Source organism: Microplitis demolitor, chromosome 4, assembly GCF_026212275.2.
Source record: "Microplitis demolitor isolate Queensland-Clemson2020A chromosome 4, iyMicDemo2.1a, whole genome shotgun sequence".
NCBI lineage: Eukaryota > Metazoa > Arthropoda > Insecta > Hymenoptera > Braconidae > Microplitis > Microplitis demolitor.
The window spans coordinates 14,378,482-14,405,388 of NC_068548.1; the positions used below are offsets into that span (position 1 = coordinate 14,378,482).

General features: G+C 27.9%; 2 protein-coding genes across 4 annotated transcripts; one reads left to right on the forward strand and one right to left on the reverse strand.

Moving 5' to 3' along the window:
• Positions 1-685: 685 nt before the first annotated feature.
• LOC103576368 (pyruvate dehydrogenase (acetyl-transferring) kinase, mitochondrial) lies at positions 686-11,657 on the reverse strand. Of its 2 annotated transcripts, XM_053737997.1 has the most exons (8): positions 11,098-11,657; positions 5,115-5,322; positions 3,709-3,893; positions 2,085-2,246; positions 1,820-1,998; positions 1,525-1,749; positions 1,017-1,249; positions 686-822 (listed from the first exon to the last, which is right to left on the reverse strand). In XM_053737997.1, exons 1-7 carry the CDS (start codon positions 11,198-11,200, stop codon positions 1,064-1,066), a joined length of 1,248 nt encoding a protein of 415 aa, XP_053593972.1. In that variant the 5' UTR covers positions 11,201-11,657; the 3' UTR covers positions 686-822; positions 1,017-1,063. The 2 variants fall into 2 exon arrangements, with proteins under 2 accessions (XP_053593972.1, XP_053593971.1); XM_053737996.1 differs by having other exon boundaries at positions 686-1,249.
• Positions 11,658-13,352: 1,695 nt separating this feature from the next.
• On the forward strand, positions 13,353-26,168 carry LOC103576375 (uncharacterized). 2 transcript variants are annotated; one of them, XM_014444765.2, is made up of 5 exons: positions 13,353-13,508; positions 19,311-19,388; positions 21,984-22,932; positions 24,556-24,646; positions 24,758-26,168. In XM_014444765.2, the coding sequence occupies exons 2-5, from the start codon at positions 19,337-19,339 to the stop codon at positions 24,866-24,868; spliced, it is 1,203 nt and encodes a 400-aa protein (XP_014300251.1). In that variant the 5' UTR covers positions 13,353-13,508; positions 19,311-19,336; the 3' UTR covers positions 24,869-26,168. The 2 variants fall into 2 exon arrangements, with proteins under 2 accessions (XP_014300251.1, XP_008554794.1); XM_008556572.3 differs by lacking the exon at positions 13,353-13,508 and adding an exon at positions 17,913-17,932.
• Positions 26,169-26,907: the final 739 nt, after the last annotated feature.

The window sequence follows — 26,907 nt, forward strand, 5'->3', positions numbered from 1 at the left end:
ATTTAGCTTAGATACTTTTTAAGAGTTTGTTATTCATACTATTTGTTTTTTTCATGTTGGTAACTGGATTTTTGTTCAATTATCACATTTTACGATTGAAGTGTGAGTGTCATATCAATTTAGAGTTTTTATTTTGATTTGTTCTTCATTTAGTGTAATATATAAGCTGTGGAATGTATATATTTTGATATTGATCAATTTTGCTTTTAAATTTTCTTGCATTTGTAGCGTTGGCTACATTTTCGTTCGGATCTCTCTTATGCACCCGTACTTTTTAAACAATAGCGCGCTCTACCGGGAAAAATCCGATCTAAATTGATCCCATTCTTTTAACATTACGTTCGGACTCCTGGTATCTATACTTCGTGCTCTTAACGATTTGGGAATCCACCCGAAAACGACATGTGGGAACCCACATAGGAATTTAGGCTGGATTCCTATATAAATTTTTTGACAGGGACAACTTAAGAATTATTTTAGACTTTTGTAATAGTTTATTATTTTTATTTACATAATCATGATCAGCATACAAATTGTGCCATATAAACTAATCTCTAAGTGTCAGAATTTGTTGACCGTGATAACAATAGCCAGTGTTCTACTCTCTAAATGTTGATCCTTTTATGAGGTACATTCACTGGCCTAGGGACTGGCTGGACCTGCCAGACCATCTCATAGAGTCTTCCGTACGTATAGTATTTATGTGATCTATGATACTCTAGGGGATGTGCGGGGTCTGACGAGGGCTAATGGCGAGAAATCTATGACTCACCAGTACGAATCGTGGATGGAAACCGGTCGTGATCACAGGCCATAGATCCACTGCCGCAATTAGAAATAATTATTACTTTACGCGTCGAGTAATTGACGGACGAGTAATTTTATAAATGCTTAAAGAAAAATGAACCGAAAAACAACTAAATTTTATACCATTTTACCATCACATTGTGACTCGCAGAATGTATAAAGATAAAAAGTTTTACTTAAAATATATGAAGAGTTGAGTTTAGATTTACCACTTAAATTAATTTTTATTTTAGTTAATGTTGTACATTCTTTTTCACTATGTCCCGATTCCTAATCCGTTAGGTAGCCTATGGCCGTTATTATTACTGACATTCAACTGCCTACTTGCCATGCCACCTCCACATGAGCTACTCCAATCAGCAGTAGGCAACGGGGTTCGATAAAATTTCGATGAAGTCTTGTTAAATATAGGTAACAGCTCGTTCGCTTCATTCGATAATGCCTAAAAAATAAACAAACAAAAAAAAAGAACAAAATTTGTCAAATCAATTTAAAACTATTATTGCAAATGGATCATTCAGCCAAATTTACAATTTTAAAAATTCTAGTTGAATTTAACTAAATAAAACTAAATTTACTGTTAACTTAAAGGGAACTGCTTGCTCTTCAACACTTTCCTGTAAGTTACCTTTAGAATACGGCAGTAGCTTGGAGTTAACTTACGGTTAGGGTGGCTATCAGGGTGGGTGATTGATTATCTGTATCATCGGGAAATACCTTAAGATAAATTACTGCATCAGTTCCATATCCCTCACAGCTGAGAAGTATAAGATCACCATGAAAATATCTGGCATATAATCGTGATAATGGAAGACCGTAACCATATCCAGCTAATGGAACCGTATGCGCATCAGATTTGCTTGGCTGTGGCGCTGTACTGTACATGTATTTAAAGAGCTGATCCATCTGCGAACGTGGTATTCCACCACCACGATCTGACATCTTAAATAATTTAAGAGACGTGATTGTTAAAGTAGACGTGTTAATATATAACAAACAACGTCGTTCACACCTTCACGCAAATATCCTCTTTTCCACGCACAATATTAACTTCTATTGGTGGATAGTTATCCGAGCGACCATCGTAATATTCCATTATTGCTCTCATACTGTTTTTGAAAAGCTCAAATAGCATATGGTACAAATGACTTGGAACGTAAATTATTTTAATTACTTCACCATTTTCGAAATCTGTAAAAAAATATAATATCGGAATAAACTTACAAACTAATGAACATTAGTAAAAAAAAAAAAAAAAACTTGTTCAAATAACTTGCCATTGTGCTGTTTTACGATCAGCTCTGGACTTGCTAAATAATATTGATCACAAAGGAATCGCGCATTTTCATACGCGTCTTTGATAACACTTACTACGTCACAAGAAGGATCAATGCAACCAACGCGTCGATTATCATTTAATACTCCACCAAAAAGCAACGCTAAAATTTCCAAAGATAAATAAAGTTCAATATTTATACGACTGTTGTTTTGTTACTTAAAAGGGGGAAAAGGGTTTGAAACACAAAATAAAAGAGCATATTTATGTGACTTTTTTTTTTTTCAGAGTACTGTCTTTATTAAAATTCTTAAAATTTGTGACATTGGCTTATTTATCAATATTTTTTTATGAAAACTTAGCAGAATATTCTTGGAATGATGCACGGAAAAAAAAATATTAAAAATTAATAAAAAATAGTAAAAAGTGTAATCTGTTATCAATAATTAGTACTTTTATGTGCTTAATGCAAAGAAGTTTACTAATTTTTGTAGATTCCTAAAAACTACTATCAATTATTTCAAAAACTAACTAAATATTATTACTTTTAGGTATAATGCGTGACTTATCAGTGAAAGTTAATTAATTTATGGCATAATCTATTAAAAAGTAATAATTGGTCAAATTAACAATTGCTATCTTAGATACTGATTTTTACAGCCGACAAATTGCAAAAGTTACAAACTTTTATTTTATAAATTCGATATCACTGATCAATTATTAGCTTAAAATATCTTTTATTCATCAGTATAAATTGATTTACAATATACATAAATCGAATAAGTGGTAAATAATAAAATGAAAAATTAGTATACTAGATACTGATTTTTTGCTCATAAAAATACCGAAAATTTTTGACTCTTATTTTATAAATTCTATCTCATTGACTAATAATTGATATAAAATGTTATTTATTCGTTATTATAAATTAATTTATTGTATACATATTTCGAATAAATGGTAAATACTAAAATGAAAAATTGCTATACTAGATCTTTATATATTATTATGTACGTTTACTAATTTTTCGGTTCCTCATTTTTTAAATTTTTGTATGTTTATTTGAATAGTAATAACTGTCGATACCAATTTATCAATTCTTTTTCATATTAATGTTAATATACGAAATTACAAATTTTGCTCTATGTGTATCAAATTTTAATATAAATAATAGCCATTTTGTAATATATATAATGATCCTGGTTTGATATTAGTATCGAATATACTAATTTTAAGTCGAAAATAAACTACAAACTATTAAAATTTTGAGCATCATTTTTTCCGTGTGCTTAATAATTTTTCAAATTTTATGAATTTTAATAAAGGTACTCTAAAAAAAATTATATGCTCTTTTTTAGTATCTGACCCTTTTCCCCCCTTAAAGGGACAGTTGAAATCTATTAACTCGGACAGTTAGTCTACGAAGGAGAGGAAATATGGAGATTTCGACTTATCAAATTCCCCTTCTTTAATTAAAGAGGAAACTACACGCATGTGCTCTTACATTTACGTGTATCACAGATATATAAATATACACAGATATCAATGGGAGTCACGATTGAGGGGAAGTTCCGGGTTAATGAACTTCGTCTGTGTATAAAATATTTAAAATACATAATACTCACTATGTTGATTTATAAGCATTCTTATTGAAACTCTTGACATAAAAAATCGGTCTAAGAAGTATTGAATATTGCTTTCCATTTGCACATCAACATCATGAGACTCTTTCAACTCAAGAATACCCTTTGCCATTACTTCTACCGTATCTGAATGACGATTTCGTATTTTGATAAGTGCTTGACAAAATCTATTGAAATTATGTATATATACATATATATACATGTATTTTAGGGTAGGCCAACAAATCAATTATTTTGATTTTTTTTTTTAATTACTATGGAAGCATTGTTGAAAATGACGAAAAATAATTCATTTGAATAAAAAGTCGGAAATTGCGACAAAGCTGTTCTAGTTAATAGTAAGAGCTTACATTTAATAGAATTTCTTCGCGTTATTTTCAACAATACTTCCTTAGTAATTTGAAAAAATAAAAATAGTTATTGTTTGGTCTGCCCTAAAATATATCAGTATATTTAGTAGGATGGCCCAAAAAAACCGACTACTTTTTTTTCGAGTTTCTTATGAAAATTTGTTGGCTTACGATGTTTTAAGAAGCCTCTCCAAAAATCGACGATAAAAAATTTTCAAGAGGTCACTCAAGAATTTTGAGAATATAAAAAATGATTGAAATTTGGATTTTTTACTTCGAAATTTTTTCTTTTTCGTGGCAGCAATAGTTTATATATGTAAAATCATGTCTATGCTGAAAATTTCAGCCCAAAATTTGAATATTTAAATGGCGCTCAAGAATTTTGAATATTAACTGATAATATGTGACTAATGCTCTGAATTAATTTCTGTATTTTTTTATAACTCAATTATTGTCATTTTAGTAAAATATAACTTTTGCATAGCCAAAAATATACAGGACAGTCTTAAACAATAAAATTTGCTAAGTTTTGAATAAGCAAAAAAACCTAAAAATTGAATTAAAAAATAAAAAAGTATGTAGATAACTTATTACTTCTATTTCTCTGTCATATTTCCATTCATTGTAATGCAAATTGATGGTGAAAATATCGAGAAGCTTTATTATTAATATTCAAGGGTCGCTCGAAAACGTTAAAAGACAGCACTCTGAAACATTCAAAATTCTTGAGCGAGGTTTAAATATTTAAATTTCGGGCTTATATTTTCAGCGTAGTCATGATTTTACAAATATAAACTATTGCTGCCGCGAAAAAGAAAAATTTTGAAATCAAAATTCAAATTTCGATCATTTTTGATACTTCCAAAATTCGTGAGCGACCTCTTGAAAATTTTTTATCGTCGATTTTTGGAGAAACTTCTTAAAACATCGTAAACCAACAAATTTTCATAAGGACCCGAAAAAAAAAATAGTCGGTTTTTTGGGGCCACCCTAATATATTCATTAATAAAAAAAAAAAAAAAAAAAAAACATCCATACTTATCCAACGTTGTTTCATTAACTTCAGCTTTTTCAAAATGAAGTATTTCTTCAAATGACGTAACATACAAGTTGTTAACAATCCCAAGACTTGGCATTCTCAATAAATGTTCAGGCAGTAAATGAATTTCTTTCATAATATTAGCAAGTCGTACTGGAAGTTCTTTTCTTAAAAATATAAAAGATTTTCTCTCGCAAGCACTTAAACCTAAAAGAAAATATTAAAAATTATTTAAGAATTGATTAGACGGTTTACATTATGATAACAAATAATAGTAATAATTAAGCAAAAATTATCAGTATCGATAAGATTATTTTTATTTAGGTTGCTTTCGTTTCAATTTTATTAACATGCAGACTAATGTGCTCATAAATATGACGTTTAAAACAATAGCTATAGATATTTTAACCGTTGCATCATTTTCCCTTGGGTAAAAATTATGCAAACAAAGACCGGATGCATAATTTTTCTCACGTACTTACTTAATTAAACTATTTTTGTTCAATTGATACTAAATATCAAATATCATAAGTCATTTTTTCAATATATATGTGTATATTTGTTTCAGCAATGTAAAGAAGAAATTCTATATGATGTGTACACACCAGATAAAACCGTCAATCTACAGTCTGTGTAATTATTCATATCATTGGATATAGTCTCTTTTATTACTCTTCAGTGACCTCAATTTAGCAAATTAAAGTAAATGCGTCAATGAAAACTTTTTAAACATCAAAGGAAAAAATAAAAAAATAAGACAATAAATCACCTTGTTTTGAAAGTGAATAATCTTTTTAAAGTATGAATAATAATAAATATTTTTTTTTTTTTAATTTAAAAATATTTGGATATTTTGTAAACCTTCTTTACTATTCATTTAAAAATCTACTAATTTCAAAAATCTATTACGTATTTTTTTATAGATACAAAAAAAATATCTTATATTTTTCTATGTGAATTTTTTTTCTCTAAAAATTTTGTTTGAAAGTTTTCTACAAATTTTTAACTTCCCGCTAAGAAAATCGACGATTCTCAAAAATTTCGGGAAGTTGTTGTTTTCACCCCGATTTTCGAAAATCGAGTTTTCATCAGATGTCGACGTTTTGAGGTCCTAGGAAGCTATTCTGACTATTTTCAGAATGATGTCCGAGTGTGTGTATGTATGTGTGTGTGTGTGTGTGTATGTATGTATGTAAACTCTTTGTAACTTTTGAACTAATGAATCGATTTGGATGGTTGAGGTGGCAATCGAAAGAGCTTGTTGGCCTTCAACTTTTCTGAAAATTTCAGATTATTTGATCGAATAGACTCGAAAATATTGGCGAATTACGAAAAAAAAAAATTTTTTTTTTAGTTTTTTATTGATTTCTCAAAAACGACTTATACGATCGACTTCAAAATCTAATCAGCTCTAGTACTCAATAAAACGCGTCGATTGCCACCTCAGACATTAAAATCGGATAATTCGTTCGAGAGTTATCGCGGGAGAAAGAAATGGTGAAAAACGGTTTTTTCTAAATATTTTCGAAACGACTGACGCGATCGATTTCAAATTTTAATCAGCTCTAGAATTCAATAAAACGCGCCGATTGCCACGTCAACTATCGAAATCGATTGATTAGTTCAAAAGATATCGGCGTTGAAATGTTAAAAAAATAACATTTTATGTTATTTTTTCCGGATAAATCATAATATAACGTAACAAAATGTGCCTGATATCATACCAACTCATCTTTTTTATGGTTTCTTTTAATCATATAATGTCATCGAACTTGGTTTTCAGTTTAAATCATATTATCAACAAAAAAATCGATAAAACGTAGTTTTTAATATTTTTATCGGATATTTCATATTTTATTGTTTCTTACATGAGTCAAAACTGATTTAAATCTTGATTTTGATCCCTGACATTGATTTCTGCCTCAATACACTTATTTTACTGAACATAATCAGGAACTAAATTTTAAAAACCGCTTCATTGATGATTTTCGATTCTTAAATTTTCAAACTTCAGCATAACAGGTAACTTGTTAGAGCTTGAAAAGATCGTAAAAAAACAATTGCATGTGATAGCGTTTTCGAGCTCGATGAGCTCGAAAATATATCTACACTAATGTTTTCGAGCTCTTTGAGGTCGAAAACAGCGGGAAGTTTTGGGGCTGGCCCGCAGGGTCAACCGACGCCCAGATTTTTTTGTTGATGAAATAATTGCGAAAATTATGTTTTTGGGGGTGTTTATATTTTTTATTTTTAGGGTTGTTTATGGGTACCATCATAGACCTTTAACCACATTTGTGCCAATTGTCAAGAATGACTCCTATTTCGGAGCTTCAACTGGATTATATTAACTTTTGTTCAAATTCGATTTCGGCGGGAGAACAATTTAATTATAGTCTAAAACTGTGTAAAGAAAATGTTGAAAAAACGTAGACTATTTTAAACTTTAAAACGTGACACAACGACTAACTTTTTTTAAACTTCTGAAAATACAAAGAAGAAAACAATTAAGGTTTTTATACAGAAAAAATAGTATATTACACACCTAGGGAGGAAAGTTGGACATTCTAACTCACGTGTAAAGTTACCTACACGTGGATTGGGATGTCTTACCTTTTTCTGTGGTGTGTATAGAGTAATGTGAGGCAAATATGCGCAAACTCATGCATTTCAGTCTGAAATGAATGGGTTTGCGCAAGCTTATACTGTATAACTCTACGATTTTTTACCAGAATTACACCTGAAAGTTAGAATTTTTGCCTATGTTTGTGGGAAGATTGGCGCATGCGCGTTTTCTCATAAAATAAAAGAAAAACTTTCTTCCCTTTAAACAGGACAGGAAGTTAAACTTTAAGTTCAGGTTTGGTGAGAAAGCTATCTTGAGTCAAGAAAATATTTTGGAAGACAAATGTTTTCAGGAATCAAATCATGATTTTCTTGAGCCAAGAAAATTTGTCGTCAGAGGAGATTTCTACATTATCCGAGAAAATTAACGTCAAAAAAAGATTATTTACTTTCAGTCGAGAACTTTTTCTGTATAATTGATATTGTTTTATATGAATGTTCGTAATATATCATATTTGAATAATAGACTTAAACAAGAGATTACAATAAGTCATTAATATATACTGATTGTTGATAATAGATAGTAAATAGTTTGAACATTTATTCGAATTTTTAATTATATAACAGAATGATTAGACATGAGGGTCGACTCTCGTTGACGAGCAAGACGAGAATTAAATATCCCGTAGTCAAGGACGACCTTCTGAACTCATGATCGCTTTAGTCACTCGAATCGTTTGTCAAACAATTCGATCAGTCCATCTTGATAGATTGCAGCCGGAATTGCACAATCGTTCTTTGTTTCAGTGTTGGATGTCATTCGTTCCACGAAAATAAATTAATAATTGTTTTTATGTTTTCTCTCGAGAAAATGTGACCACTTAATACTATCAGTGGACGTCTTTAAACTTTTGTTGATTCTATTAAAAGAGACAAATTTTATCATTTTTTTGTCAGTGCAAAATACGGTCAGAAAAATCTGATTTTGAGCTATTTCTTAAATTTTTTTCGACCATATTGCAATAGTATCAAGGCAATTATTGATTTTTCCTATGAAGTTTAAAAAAAAACATTCATATAAGTTCATTGTGACACGTTTTGAAGATTAGAATAGCTAACGCTTTTTCAAGGATTTATTTTCTACACGGGAAGTTGAGTTAAGATACTTTAGTCATTACGAACAATATGTGAAATGTCACCATTCAACGATATGAATATTGATAGATTATTTAAAAGTATGCGTTTATTCATTATCGTTCATCAGAGTAGACATTAATCTAGACTGAAAGAAAAAAAAATTAAATTCGTAATTATTTTTCTTGTTTTTATAAATCTTCTTTAAAATATTAAATATTGAAATTTTATTATTTAGTTGTGTAAGTTAATGTTTAAGATGACAAACATCGATAAGTAACTTAACTAATCTGAACATTAGATAAAAAAGAGATATGTCTAATAATATTTTTATTGACAAAATCAAATTTCTTATAGTTATATTAGTAATAAGCAAGTAAATAAAATACTTGAATAAGGTAATCATTTTATGATACTGAAAGTAGCAAATTTTTATAACAAGCTCAATTAGATTTTTTCAAATTTTTAATATGCAATTTTCGAAAGTTTTTTTCATTAATATTTTATTACTTTATTTAAATGAAATCGATTTTTTAGTGTCTGCTACGCAGAGAAAAAAATATAGTAAATTTTACTAAAAAATATGAGAATAATTAGTAAATTTGGATAGTAATCTTGAAACGCTTATGATTTATATAAAAAATTAATAAATAGATAAGCATATTTTACAAGTCGTTTAGTAATTCCTCATATACTGGCTATGGAAAATATCCTATATTGCATATTCATTTTTAGTTACATTTAGTAAATTTCACTATATTAGAATGAAAAAAAATTAAATTAAATTTTTATTAGCTTTTAACTTTTTTTTTATTATTGCTATCATTTTGAATATTATTGTTATTTATGTCATCTGTATTGGTGTTGGTGTCAATTTTTGTTTTTTAAAAAATCACCTGGTTTCAACCGAGATTCGAACCCTGATCTCCCGCGCGCGAGTCCTTTTCCTATGTCTGACGGCCCGATGTCTCCTTTGGACAAAAGTTTCAGAACTTGTAATACATATTTGTATATGCTATCCTCGCCAACTTTTAATTTTATCTATGCATAGTAGAATTTACTATACAGATAGTAAAAAAATGTAATCGTGTTAGCAAAAAATACATTGCGTATAGTAATTTTTAATATTTTGTATAGTAACAAATCCTATATTGTATTAGAAAATTAACTTTCCTAAATTTGTATTTAATAATAGTACTTTTAGTAAAATTTACTATACAAATAGTAAAAAATACAATTGTGTTAGCAAAAAATCCATTACGCATAGTAATTTTGAATATCTTATTATGCAATTATTACTAACTAGTAAATTTTACTGAACGTTTAGTAATAATTACAATACAGAATGTATTTTTTCATATTTGTTAGTAAATTTTACTATCGTATTGTAATTTTTACTATACTTTTTTCTCCGTGTACTTTCGGTATCATATTGTTTTACTTCATTCAAGAAAATAATTGCTTGACATATTTAAGTACACAGAAAAATGAGATTTCTTGTTCCAAGAAATATTTTGCATTATGCAGATTAAAATTTTCTTGGAACTATAAAAAATTTCTTCGTGCAAGAAAGTTTTTCTTGCCCAAAAAATCTTTTTTGCTCCAAAAAAATTTTTCTTTTCAGTTTGAAATGAAAAATTTTCTTGAGCTGAGTTAAAATTTGCGCGAAGGAAATTTTTTTTAGTGTAACTAAAATACTTAAATCAATCATTTTTTCTTGAAAATTCAAATGTTTTTCTTTCAGTGTATTCTATAAAGAGTGTAATTATTGTAATACATAAATTCGTAATTTCAGTAGTTTTCCATCTTTTATTGTATCGAAAACTACTCAAAAACATTGATAAATAAAACATATGCAGTGAGTCATGTAGAGAGAATATTATAAGATTTCGACAAATCAATTTTGAGAGGCCTACGTGACAACTGAAACATCTGTCACTTAATGACTTTTTACTGTTCACCGAAACTAGTCTTGTCATTTATTTTATATTTTTCAATTTAACAAACTTTTTTTTTTTTAAACTAATAACAATTTATTCTAAAAAAATTATCTTTCATTTTATTTTTTTTTTTTAATTTTAAAAACAAAATATTAAAAAAATTTTTAAAATTTATATTTTTGTAACTATTTTTAATTGATGACAGTAACAGAAAAAAGTTTCATTTTTTTAAACAACTCTATGCAGAAATATATGTTATAAAACTTGACATCTAAAAATTTTTTTATTGTTTTATCTAAAAAAATAAATATATGTAATTTATAAAATATTTAAATTCAAAACTTACCAAAGTCAATAAATTGTTTTATTGAAAGCGGTGATGGATTGAATTGAGAATAAAAGTCCAACATTTTCGTAATATTTCCTAAACACCGACGAGTGAGCTTCATCGTAATTATTGTTCATAAACAACAAATATAATATTTATCAATAAAATATCCACATAAATTTAATAAGAATAATTTATATATATTTTATCTATGTTGCAATTCACATCAACATTCCATACGTCTTTTATCGTTTTCGACCGAACGTTCTAAATCGGATTAAATGTATATACATTCAAATTTTCATATATTTATTTATTTATTATTATACCACGCGAAAGTAAATACTGCGACAACTTTTCATATATCGATCACGATAAAATATGTTACATACAATAATATATAGTGTAAATATATCGAACTGGACATAACAAACTCAGCTATTGAGTATTGAGTCTGGTTATATACGAACACGATATGGGGCATGGGACTGTTCGATACTATCAAGTAATTTCGATTATTTCCGACTCGATTCGCTTTTTATTTTCACGAGAATAAAAAAAAACTCGAAACTCTAGTCTCTCCTCTCTTGTAAGCCACCTACTGAGGTTTGAGTAGCGCGCTCTGTTGACAGATATCGATAGTAGAAACGAACGAGTGAATGTAACAGATATGAATTTTCAAAGAAACTGATTTTTTAAAGTTATTGATTTTAAAAAACGCGCGTACTTTTTCAGTTTTCTGGACCCATAAAGTTAAGTGATTTTTGTTCAACAATAGTTTAAAATGAACATGTAAAATATATGGATCATTTCAAACCAAATGACTAAATGTTTTAAATAAGTATATATTTTTTTATTTATTTTTTGACAACTTTTTGTATGGATCAAATGACTTTTACGTGTAAATTTTTATAGTCTTTAATATTCAAAAGTTCTTAAGACATCAATTTTTGAAATTTTTTAAAAACTAATGGAATGGCAAGTTCAAAAGTTTTCAACTTTAAATTCAAATTATGATGTAGTCTGTGTTAAAATATAATGAGTGTGAATGTAGCAGACATCAGACAAATTTAAAACTATAAATAAATAGAATAAATAATTGAAAAAATAATATTTATAAAAAATGCACTTATTAATTTAAAAATTTTTTCAATGTTTAGAACACAGATTATTTTGATTTTAACACAATATCTTTAACTGTAAACATTCATATAATTAAACATACACGGAAAAAAAAATATTAAAAATTATAAATAATAGTAAAAAGTGGAATCTGTCATCAATAATTAGTACTATTATGTGCTTAATGCAAAGTAGTTTACTAATTTTTGTAGATTCCTAAAAACTACTATCAATTATTTCAAAAACTAACTAAATATTATAACTTTTAGGTATAATACGTGACTTATCAGTGAAAGTTAACTAATTTATGGCATAATCTATTAAAAAGTAATGATTGGTCAAATTAACAATTGCTATCTTAGATACTGATTTTTACAGCCGACAAATTGCAAAAGTTACAAACTTTTATTTTATAAATTCGATGTCACTGATCAATTATTAGCTTGAAATATCATTTATTCATCATTATCAATTAATTTACAGTATACATAAATCGAATAAGTGGTAAATAATAAAATGAAAAATTAGTATACTAGATCCTGATTTTTTGCTCATAAAAATACCGAAAATTTTTAACTCTTATTTTATAAATTCTACCCCATTGACTAATAACTAACATAAAATGTTATTTATTCGTTATTATAAATTAACTTATTATATACAAATATCGAATAACTAGTAAATAATAAAATGAAAAATTGGTATACTAGATCTTTATATATTAATATGTACGCTTACTAATTGTTCGGTTCCTTATTTTTAAAATTTTTGTATGTTTATTTGAATAGTAATAACTGTCGATACCAATTTATCAATTCTTTTTCATATTAATTTTAATATACGAAATTACAAATTTTGCTCTTCGCTGTGTATCAAATTTTAATATAAATAATAGCCATTTTGTAATATATACAATGATCCTGGTTTGATATTAATATCGATATACTAATTTTAAGTCGAAAATAAACTACAAACTATTAAAATTTTGAGCATCATTTTTTTCCGTGTGATCAAACTCTACATTCATGATTAGTTTTCATATTGGCCGCCATTTTTCAACCTTGAAAAAGTCTGTTACTTAACCGGTTAAAGTGGTAACCTAAAAAATAAAAACCGGTCATTTTACTTTACTGATTCGCCAATGACAGAAATGTCAGGTGAGCCTGAGAAAATGGCTCATGTGAACTAGTACTACGCACGACGTCTGTTCTATATAAAGGATATTAATTTCTCAAGGAATTATTAATTTTTTCAAATTTTATAATGAGATATTATTGTTCTACGTCGTGATTTATTTAACTCGCTCGGTAAGTCTATTTAAATATATAATTAAAACAAAATATGCTCTACTATATTTAGGATGTCTTATTTATTTATTTTTTTATTATAAATATGAACAAACGTGTATAAAAAAATTTGTTTCAATTTTAAAAAAGCAAATTCACAAATTTTTTATAAATCATTTTAATATGAACTATTGGATCTAAATATTTTCATGTTAAAATTTAAATTTTTCAATTTGTTAAATTATTTGAAAAAGTCGACATGGCTAAAAAATTGTTTTTAGAAAGAGAAAGTGAATTTACATTGAATAATAAATTTAAATAGTGAAGAAATTTTAAAAATAGTCCAGTAAACAAAAACACCGTTGTAATATTAAACATATGGCCTCTATTGATAAATAATATGAATTTATGAGGTCTAATTGTTTACATTGCTTTGGTATATTTATTTTAAAGTAGTCTTATGAATTAAACTAATTAATATTAATTATTTTTATTTATTGATCTACTGACTAGTAAGTATTTTTATTATAAACCTTGATATATTTTTCATTACGTTCTTAAAAAATTAATAATTTTTGAAAAAATTTTGAGCGGTTTGTAAAAATTTTTTACTTTCTGAATGTCGTGATAATTAAATAATGTTATGCATTTGTGTAAAAAATAAAAACATATGTCTGGGAATAACAGATGGCTCTTGCCACGTAATTGATTTAAAGAATTTTTTACTTGTTTGATTTTCGGTAAAAATATATATATGTAGCGATTAAGGATCTAATGCATATTTTTTAATGATTTTTTTTTTGTTATCTATTTTATATACAGAAAAAAAGGATTTTTTGCGCAAGAAATATTTTGCACTATGATATGAAATCAAAAATTTATTGGCGCGAGAAATCTTTTCTTAGCTCAAAAAATTTCTGTTTCACCCTAAGACAATTTTTATGTTTAATTTACGATGCAAAACATTTCTTGGAACAAGTGAACATTTTTTGCGTCAAGAACTCATTCTCTGTGTATATGTTCAAGTTTTTACAGTAATAGATCTTGAGATTAAAATATTTAGGATGTTAGTTATCAGACGTTGTTTCAGTAATTTTTAATAAAATTTTATTAAAAAGTACACGGCAAAATTATTTTTGATTGAAATGATATAGTGTCATAGTGAAACCGGACCATGTTGGCCATCTGATGGAAATCGAAATAAACACATGCAAAAATTACTATTGCCATGGTAAAATTGATAACAATAATATCACAAATAAACTGAACATTTAATTTGATATTGATGAGATTTGACAAGTTACTAGGTACTATCAATTTCTAGATTTAAGAAGAATTCAAATGCTTTATTTTTAAAACTATTAAGAGAATAGGTGTTTATTACATCTGATAGAAGCTCCTGCATAACCGAATCGCAGATACAACAAACGAGTGCTCAAAAGTTGTAGTACTAAAATTTGGTATTTTATAGGCAACATTGTTGTTTTTAGCTGGAAGTTTGACAGCATCCTCATCTTTAAATATATCTCGTAGAATTTTCGGTTTACTAGTTTCCAGTATTTTAAAAAAATTCGATTCTGTTGGATATATTCCAAAAATTTTCATAAAATCGGTAATTTTTACTATGATTTCATGCTGCCCTCATGCTACTATTACTATAGTAATTTTTCTATAAATCTTTGATGTGAAATATACTGTAAAATTTTTCACGTGTATAATAACTTTGATGAATACTATTCCTTATTCAAAAGTTCCCATTTGAGTCGATTCTATGGAAACTTTCAGAAATGGTTCATTGAAAACTTCTTTGATCTCATGAAAACAGTCGAATTCCTCATCGAATTCAATTGTTTTTCACCATACCTACAGCGAAAGTTTAAACTCCTGCCTTGTTTAGAAGGAAGAAAGTCATTCTTTTCTCTCAGAGAAAACGAATGATAACAATTAGCGTATGCGCCATTTTTCCCCTCAAATAGAGTTGAAATTTTGATCTTTTAGGTGCTGATCTAGTAAAATAATTACAAGCGCAACACAGAAGATACACGTCAAAAAATTGCAGTCCGATTTATTATAAATAAAGACATCACAATTACACATACTAGTAATTATATGACATTCAATGTAGTAAAATTTGCCTCACTGAGTGGTTCACGTGACCACTCGAGGTGTAACCATTACATAGTGTAGTAGCTAAAACCGCAAGTGTGGTTGTCGATGCTACAGATTTTTTTACTTTAATCGATTAGTAGATATAACTAGCCCTACTGTTGTAAATATCGCGATTTTACCTCGAGGTTATTGGGTAAACACACAATATAGTTGAATTCATACCACACGGAGAAAAAAATATAGTAAATTTTACTAAAAAGTATGAGAATAATTACAAAATTTGGATAGTAATCTTGAAACGGTTATAATTTATATGAAAAATTAATAAATAGATGAGCATATTTTACAAGTCATTTAGTAATTTCTCATATACTGGCTATGGAAAATCTCCTATATTGCATATCAATTTTTAGTTACATTTAGTAAATTTTACTATCCCTGTGTAAATTTTACTATCCCGTTTAGTAAATTTTACTATATTAGAATGGAAAAAAATAAAATTAAATTTTTATTAGCTTTTAACTTTTTTTTTATTATTGCTATCATTTTGAATATTATTGTTATTTATGTCATCTGTATTGGTGGTGGTGTCGATTTTTGTTTTTTAAAAAATCACCTGGTTTCAACCGAGATTCGAACCCTGATCTCCCGCACGCAAGTCCTTTCCTATGTCTGACGGCCCGATGTCTCCTTTGGACAAAAGTTTCAGAACTTGTAATACATATTTGCATATGCTATTCCCACCAACTTTTAATTTTATCTATGCATAGTAGAATTTACTATACAGATAGTAAAAAAATATAATCTTGTTAGCAAAAAATACATTGCGTATAGTAATTTTTAACATTTTGTATATTAACAAATCCTATATTGTATTAGAAAATTGACTTTCTTAAATTAGTATTTATTAATAGTACTTGCAGTAAAATTTACTATACAAATAGTAAAAATTATAATCGTCTTAGCAAACAATACATTGCGTATAGTAATTTTTAATATTTTGTATAGTAACAAATCCTATATTGTATTAGAAAATTAACTTTCCTAAATTTGTATTTAATAATAGTACTTTTAGTAAAATTTACTATACAAATAGTAAAAAATACAATTGTGTTAGCAAACAATACATTACGGATAGTAATTTTGAATATCTTATTATGTAATTATTACCAACTAGTAAATTTTACTAAACATTTAGTAATAATTACAATGCAAAATGTATTTTTTCATATCTGTTAGTAAATTTTACTATCGTATTGTAATTTCTACTATACTTTTTTCTCCGTGTAGTTCATTGGAATAACTGTTACTCCATCATTTTTTTACGTGTCGGATGTCCCAATTCGCGTGTTTGCCACCCTCGCCTTTGACTCGTTTAGGCCATTAAACACGCGGCTTGGAATGTCCTACTTTCCTCCCTATGTGTGTAATATACTATTATTAAAACACAGCCGTAGTTTGGATCATAGATCCAAATATTATATTTTCTTATCCTGATGAAATCATTGTTCGTTTTAGGTCTTATGAAAATAATGTAAATTAGTATACTAAATAGTCGATAATATTTACAGTACGTGTGTAGTTGTCAAGGATTGGAAAATATTTTCAACTTGAAGCGTACTTTGCTAATTACATTTAAGTAGTTTAGCTGATAATGTCATTACCTACTTATGATCCAGGACACAAAACCACTTCTACCTTACAACTTTAGTATGTCCGAATAGCGGAAAACATTCTGCTTATGTTGCGTGCTCTGAAAACAAAATAGGTGTTTTATAAACTATCAAAGTGAAATAAATATTCAGTTGATACATCAGAGCATAATATACCAAGGTCTAGTTTTATTCCAGAGATCATTTAACTCGAGTGTTCAATTTTTTTTTTCCACATTGAAACTCTGATTTGACGATTGAAAAAAAAAAAAAAAGAGAATGTAAAAGCGTGGATTAAAAAATTATTAATCGATCTTTCACTTACAGGCTCATTTCGCGTACTAAACTTGCTATTATTTTTTGCAACTATGTACATTAAGATACAATGAAAGTATTAAGGAAAGTATGTACTGTCTACAATTAAAAGTGAAAATAATCAGAGATTGATCATTTTAATTGATAAATAAAAATACATACAATTTTACATATACTTTTGATATTTTTATCTTACGGAAGAGGAGTGGCTTAGACACGCGGACGCACCTCTGACGAGTATAATCACACACACTTAGTTATTTAACTAGAAACCAGAGTTTCTTGAAGATGGAGAGGGATATGAGATGACACTGAAGCGCATAGATGCGAAAAGAGAATAGTCCTTGATACAGCTAGTTAGTAGTAACGGTAATCTTTGATTATTTGGTTCGATAAATTCCTATGTTAGTCATACTTTATTGTACTTGAAAAAGTAATTAAAGTAGTTTAGCTATTAAGGTATATTAAGCGTTAAAAAGCAAAGAGTGGCAATGAAAAAACGCGGTTATTAAATTATTTTTGAGCTATTTACTGCATGTTTAAGATAGTATTTAAGCATAATAAATCATCGTTCGATACTTTAGTGACGTTTCTGAAGGAATTATTGTCGCACTAATAATAAAGAGACGTGTTTATTTTTAAACATTAAATGTACGCAGTGAAAAATATTGGGTATTGGTGTTAAATTGTTTGTGTTAATTTGTGTTAAATCAACACATTTCACTGTCTGACTTGGAAATTTTTAATTGATCTACGATTTAACACTTCAGTGTTAACAAGTAGAAAAATTCGAGTTATTATTTATTAGGTGTTACTTTAAAATTAACACTAAATTTATGTTGAAAACTTAATCGAATAAATTTAATTTAAAAATTTTGATTATTGATATATTAAATTTAGCATTTATCATATTTTTAAAAAATTTAATTATAAATTTGAGTTGTTTTATGTAATGAAGAAATTATTTTTTCGCTAAATAAAAATATGTTATTGGTTTCTTAAACGGAATCAATTGATTTACTTTTTAAAACTGGTATGCAACATTACGCGACTTTTTTGAAATTTTGACTAATAAAAACATTGATTACTATCAAAAAAATAATTTTCTTAATCGAAGAAATCTGAGTTCAGCTCAAAATATGTTGACTGTCTTGTTTGGAATGGAGTAAATAAATTGCGATTTTCTACTGTCAAGAAAATTATTCTTCGCCTTATAGATATGAAATTAATAATATAGTAATTTTTTTTAGATTCTGCTGCAATTGTTTTACTAGATAAATCATGTTTTCTGTATTTTTATTTTTATAAAAAAACAAAACTCTCATTCATTTTTTTTAACAAGTCTGTGTAACAAGGCCGGTTGTTATGTCTTTAAATAGTTTGTTTCAAAAAGAATAACAACTTTTTGTTTTGTCGTAAGAAGAAAGTTTCCTTTAGTTTGTTATACAATATATAGAATATATAAGTCAAGTACTACTGTATATTTTATATTGTATCATTTAAAATAGGAAAAAATTTTTAAACCTCATATTCAGGCATATTTGAAAAGTTAAACAGCTGCAAAATACATACACCGAAAATAAAGATTTCTTGGCGCAAAAAATTTTCCGAAAACTCCTTTTTTTTTTTTTTGTATGTCTAAGATTATGTTTATCGATATACTGGTGTCTAGTTGTTTAGTATACAGTTAAATAAATTTAAAATAAAGATTTTTCGAAAAATTAAAATATAAATTTTTTGGTTTCAGAAAGTAAATTTCTTTCGGATGACGCGATGACGCTTCACTGGTGGATGCATTGGTTCTGGGTGACCTCGCAATTTGTTGGTGAGTCATTTGTAAATGTTAATAATTAATATAGTTATACTGTTCTTCAGTTTAATTTTTATATAGAAAATGTTATGCTAAAGCAGACGGTTTAGAAAATTTAAATTTCTGCTCGATTTTTTTTTTTTTTTGTATTTTCGCCCATTAATTTCTTAAAAAACAGACTACACGTGTTATGTTATTATTATTGTTTTTATTTATACACGTAGAGAAAAGAATAGTAATGATTACTATGCTACACTGTGAAAAATTTCCAACAAATTTTACTATGGGTGCATTGTAACCCCGGACCATAAGAAAACTGGTACAAAATTTACAAGCGTCCTATAGTAAACGTATGCGCAGACGACACGATTGGGACCTATGCGCATACGTTTACTATAGGACGCTTGTAAATTCTGTACCAGTTTTCTTATGGTCCGGGGTTACAATGCACCCATAGTAAAATTTGTTGGAAATTTTTCACAGTGTACATAGTAACCAGACTCTTTTTTTATAAAAAGGTAAATAATGATATGTAGAATAGAACTCATTACCATTTTTCTGGTAATGATTACTATGTTACATTGAAACAACTAAAATGGTAAAAATCGGTATCTCGCATGGGAATCAGGGCTATGTAGAATGCTACTCAGTTAGAGGTGGGTAGTTCCGGACATGTATAGTTCCTTGAACTGTGTCTTTTGTGGGATACGTATCCGGTCGTTCCTCAAAATTCACTTTAGTATGCTCACTAGTTCTCTTTTTCGCGCCACTGTCATCATTACCAACAAGCAGTCAAGCAGCAGAATAATTTTTGATTGGTGATTTTTTATGGAATTTTGAGTTGAATAACAATCATAATTTATTCTCTATTTAGTATAAAATAATATAGTTCGCCGTGAATGCGTCTTAAACACGTAGGTCGCATAGCATGATGTTGTGTATACTGGAATATTTTGTATGTATACGTTCTAAATACTGAACCTTCATGAGAATTAAAAACATTAAATAGTTCCACGGATATGATTCCAGGAACTAGTTCCTTTTTGCTCCGGAAACGTTCCAGGTTCAATCCGGAATGTTCCCGGAACTACCCACCTCTATACTCAGTCCCATGCTGGAATATCTGTCGTTACAGTTTAATAAGAGAGACAAGTAAGTTAACATGCGCGGACGTTTGCGCAGTAACCTGTGTGTATGTGTATTAGGGTGGCACAAAAAAACCGACTATTTTTTTTTTTCGAGTCTCTTATGAAAATTTGTTGGCTTACGATGTTTTAAAAAGATTCTCCAAAAATCAGCCCGATAAAAAATTTTCAAGAGGGCAGTCACGAATTTTGAAAATATCAAAAATGATCGAAATTCGACTTTTTTATTCCAAATTTTTTTCTTTCTCATGGCAGCAATAGTTTATATTTGTGAAATCATGACTACGTTGAAAATTTAAGCCCAAAATTAAAATTTTTAAATCTCGCTCAAGAATTTTAAATGTTTCCGAGTGCTGTCTTTTGAACGTTTTCGAGCGACCCTTGAATGTTGATAATAAAGCTTCTCGATTTTTTCACCATCAATTTGCATCACAATGAATGGAAATATAACAGAGAAATTGAAATAATAAGTTATTTACATACTTTTTTATTTTTTAATTTAATTTTTAGGTTTTTTCGCTTATTCAAAACTTACCAAATTTTATTGTTTAAGACTGTTCTGTATATTTTTGGTTATGCAAAAGTTATATTTTACTAAAATGACAATAATTGAGTTATAAAAAAATACAATAACTAATTTAAACTATTAGTTACGAATTATCAGTTAATATTCAAAATTCTTGAGCGCCGTTTAAATATTTAAATTTTGGGCTGAAATTTTCAGCATAGTCATCAATTTACAAGTATAAACTATTGCTGCCACGAGAAAGAAAAAATTTAGAAATTAAAAATTCGAATTTCAATCATTTTTGATATTTTCGAAATTCGTGAGCGACCTCTTGAAAATTTTTTATCGAGCTAATTTTTGGAGAGGCTTCTTAAAACATCGTAATCCAACAAATTTTCATGTGAGATCGAAAAAAAAAAATAGTCGGTTTTTTTGCGCCACCCTAATGTGTATGCATGTATATATGTGCGATGTATGTTATTAAATATTTTAATTTATTTAATTATTATTTATCTGTTATCAAAAAATGATATTTCTTTTTGAGCAATATCTTAATTATTTCAATAGATTAATTCAATTTCTACATATATCTATTTATAGTAACCTGAGTTATTTGTTTTGTCATAACCTTATTTACTAAAAATGAAATAAATAAAAGATCGTAAACGTTACTAGGTAGCATTGTAGTGATGTCCATTTACATATTTCTCTCGTCAATGTAGAATGGTAATGTCCTATGCTAGCCTAGTCACCGTTACTATGTAGAATGGGGGGGATTACTCTGCCCGGTAACTCTCGACGATAAAAAATCCTCGTTTCTATGTAACATAGTAATGGTTACCATTCTACATAGGAATTACAACCATTTTCTTTCTCCGTGTAGTAAAATAAAATTTACATAATTTTAAGTTTTTTTATGTCTTACAAGAATGTCTTATTAATTTTTTTATGGGACAGTCATTTTAGGAATTCCTATTTCATTGGAAACGGGAGATCCATCTATTAAATATGAGTCGACTACATGGCAAAGTGTCACTGACAAAATGACAACAATTTCTGATCAAGTTTCAACCGAACCAGAACCTACTGTAGCTAATATGAGAAAAGCTAAAGCAATTAATTTTTATCAACCGTCCATTAAAGGAAATTTAGCTACTAATCCTTTGATAAGTAGGCCGTCCACAAATGCTTCCATAGCTTTAAACAGCCCCCAAGAAAATCCCGAGTATCGTAACAACGGTATCGTAAACCCGTATACATTTAATCCTGATGAGCGTACTGCTAATTTCTGGAGTGGTCAAACTGAAATACAGAGAGAGGAGCTGATAGATAATTTTCGTACTAAAAATGATAAAGTTTACGAGAAACGAAAAGATACAAGAATTACATGGATTCTAACTACTGTTAGACCACCAACAAGGAGGAAAAGTGATGACGAAGAACCAGAGAGCAAATTTCAAAACTTCAGTACTACCGAGGAAAAAGATCTTACTGTTCTGCCCTTGAGGCTTGAAGAGAGAATAAAATTAGTAGTAAATAGAACCCAAGTCACGACTGGTGACGACAATGGAACGATATTTAGTACTGGGATTTTCAACAGTTCCGAAGATATTGAAATAGATCAAGAACTGGCGGAACCTCGGGTTTCTTCAGCTACTAGAGTACCAATTTTTCATACTGATTCTACGCGGCTTAGTCGGACTAGGAATGCTTTCGTCAGTGACTTCCAATTAGATCGGGCGCAGGATCGTTCTTCCCAAGATGATGAAGAAATTGACAGTGGAAATATTATTAACAGTATTAATGTTCGACCTACAGCTTTCGATATTGCTGTCATTACCGGAAGCTGTTTGGCTATGGTTGTTTTTCTTAGTGTGATGATCAGTTTTGGATTTATTATGTATAGGTTTGTAAAAGCTCTTTATTTAAATACAGTCGAATTCCATTAACTCGGAACTTCCTCTTAATCTTAACCCCCATGTGCTACGATGAAAAAAAAATATTGTAGAAATTTGAGTCCTTAATATTAATACTAATTAGTCTATCATCGCAATTTTCGATTTTTTTTTTACTAAACGGATTTTTGTCCATAACTCCTTAACTATCGAGATAAACGAAATTGACTTCAATACATTTCTTTAAAAAAATTGAATGTTCTACAAAAAAGGTCTGATTAAAATTTTTTGTCAAATGAACCATTTCCTTATAATCATGCTTTGAATATTGGTATGACTTTACTATTTGATTTTTCGACTAGAACTTTGTAATTTATGTAAGAATCAGTATCCGGAAAAAAAACAATGAATATTCTTGAAGGAAATTAGATGCTCTACAAAAAAAGTCTCTTAACAATTTTCGCTAAATTCACGCCTTCAAAAGTTGTTTACGGTTGAAGTTAGTCAAAACGAATATATTTTTTCCGCTGTGGACTTACTGTTTTGGTTCAATTGAAAAATTGGATTTTTTTACCAGATAATTTTTATTTTATTGACAAAATTACTCAAAATTTCAGAAAGTTACAATATATTCGAATTTGTTCTCATTAAGTAGTTGTCTTCTTTACACGAAGAAAAAAGTATAGTAAAAATTACAATGCTATAGTAAAATTTACTAACAGATACGAAAAAATACATTTTGCATTGTAATTATTACTAAACGTTTAGTAAAATTTACTAGTTGGTAATAATTACATAATAAGATATTCAAAATTACTATGCGTAATGTATTTTTTGCTAAGACGATTATAATTTTTACTATTTGTATAGTAAATTTTACTACAAGTACTATTAATAAATACTAATTTAAGAAAGTCAATTTTCTAATACAACATAGAATTTGTTACTATACAAAATATTAAAAATAACTATACGCAATGTATTTTTTGCTAACGCGATTATATTTTTTTACTATCTGTATAGTAAATTCTACTATGCATAGATAAAATTAAAAGTTGATGGGGACAGCATATACAAATATGTATTGCAAGTTCTGAAACTTTTGTCCAAAGGAGACATCGGGCCGTCAGACATAGGAAAGGACTCGCGCGCGGGAGATCAGGGTTCGAATCTCGGTTGAAACAAGGTGATTTTTTAAAAAACAAAAATTGACACCAACACCAATACAGATGACATAAATAACAATAGTAATCAAAATGATAGCAATAATAAAAAAAAGTTAAAAGCTAATAAAAATTTAATTATATTTTTTTCCATTCTAATATAGTAAAATTTACTAAACGGGATAGTAAAATTTACTAAATGTAACTAAAAATGAATATGCAATATAGGAGATTCTCTATAACCAGTATATGAGAAATTACTAAACGACGTGTAAAATATGCTTATCTGTTCATTAATTTTTTATATAAATCATAAGCGTTTTAAGAATACTATCCAAATTTAGTAATTATTCTCATATTTTTTAGTAAAATTTACCATATTTTTTTCTCCGTGGACTAACTGTCCGAGTTAGTAGAAGTCGACTGTAAATATGAAATTATTATTGACATTATTATTATATTTATTTACAGGCGGAAATATTTGAATCCACCGCAGACTTTGAACAGTGATAAATGCAGTAATCCTGATAGTTCTGGTTACATTGATGATTCTACGATTCGAGTGAGTTCTTTTAAGTTTAATTGTTTCATATTCTCTTATTGATTATTATATTCATAATGAGTATTATGAGCATAGTTGATTGTTATTTATATACGTATCTTTTGTTTCAAGGATAATTCCGAAGAAATGTATAGTTTGGACAATGATTCCTTTTTAAACTCTCTTGAAGCAATGACAATACAAAATTATTGGACAGACAGTGTGAAGCACACTAAGCTATGACATTAAACCATAATGCTTTTAGTCCTAGAAAATAAATTATAAGAATAAAAGCCCAGTAAAAAATATTGTGGTAAAATCAACATAATCTGTGTTATAAACGGTCCGCACAATATTTGTGTTATATTTTAACACAGACTTGTGGTGAAATTTAACTGAAAAAAAATAGCTTTTGTAAAAATAATATTTTCTCAAGTAAGTCAATAAAAATTATATTATTAATTTCACATACAAGGTAAAAGCCCTTACCCGCTCACTTTTCGTTGGAGTGAGATTAAATCACTCAATATAAATTAATAAATAAAATGAAAAACCACATTTTTTTTTTATAGTTATTTTTTGAAGTTTTGAGTATTAGAATAAAATTATAGTTTGAAAAATAATGTTGGTGGTTAATTATTATTAGTTTTTAAAATAAGGTCCTTGAGTGTATCCATAGTCGCTCACTACAAGTTTCGATGTACCATTACTCGATCAACACATAGCCCTACAGTCGCTCAAAGACAATATCAATTAAACTATGATAAGTTTATTGACTTGGACAAATAATTTATAAATAATACTACTTTATTCTTTCATAATATTAAATTTCATGAATTTTAAAAATGTATCTAATAAGATATGTTTATAACAATTCTTAAAAAATTTGACGCAGCCTAAATTTAGTCTAACGAATGAACGTTAAAGTAAAAAATGCCCGGCTAAGCGCGATTTTGAAAAGTCATTTAATGTAAATTTATAATCTATTATAAAATAATTTGATACATGATATTTTAATATATTTAGATTCGCAAATAATTATTTATCAATAATAATATTTTTAGTTGTAACTTCTTTTTTATAAAAATTATAAATAAAACGCCTTAAATAAAGTGAGCGGGTATAGGGGCTTTTACCTTAAGGCGAAGAATAATTTTCGACAGTAGAAAATCGAAATTTATTTACACTATTCCAAAAAAAGACGGTCAGCATATTTCGAGCTAAACTCAGATTTCTTACATTAAGGAAATTATTTTTAATAAAGTTTTCGAATTTTTGCACTAAAAATATATTGGATTGAAAATTTACAATAGCATAATTTCTTGTAAGAAGAAAGTACATTTACTGAAAGTTATTTTTTCTCTGTGTTCAACACTGTGGTAAAATTTAAACACAAAATCCGGGAATACCAGAAGTAAATTCAACACTTTTTAAATGACAGGCAACAAAAAACAATGTTAACTTTAACATTTTATTTTTGTACTACGAATATTTATTAAATGTAATTTATATATTAATTTAAAGTTATCAAAAGTGACAACAATTATTAATCCATTGGAGTATTTTTTGATGTTAGACAATGTTTTTATTAGTCAATTCAAAAAAAAATCACGTGATATTTCATACCGGTTGTAAATAGTAATTACTGGGGGGGGGGGGGGGGGTTATTGAGGAAAAATTTTCATTTTTTAAGACGAAATTGGGTGCACCCTATAAAGGTGAAAATAAACAAATTTCGGGAATTAGACACTCGATTTTTTAGGAAGTATAACGAAAAAAAAAATCAAAATAATGCTCAATTATATTTACAAAAGTAGTCTTGGAATGATTAAACATTTTGAAACTTTTTTTATAAAATTTTGAGAGTCTCCCATTTTGCCCCCTCTCCGTGATTTCTTTATAAAACAAAAACTCATTATTAGAAAGTGTAAAATTTTTACATGACATAAAATAATTCAAAATTATAACTAAATTTTTTTAAATATTTATAATTAATAATACTATATAATATATTAGATTTATATTAGAGTGGCCCAAAAAAACCGGCAATTTTTTTTTCGAGTCTCTTATGAAAATTTTTTGGTTTACGATGTTTTAAGAAGCCTCTTCAAAAATCGACGATAAAAAATTTTCAAGAGGTCGCTCACGAATTTTGACACTATCAAAAATGATCGAAATTTGAATTTTGATTTCAAATTTTTTTCTTTCTCGTGGCAGCAATAGTTTATATTTGTGAAATCATGACTACGCTGGAAATTTAAGCCCAAAATTTAAATAATGAA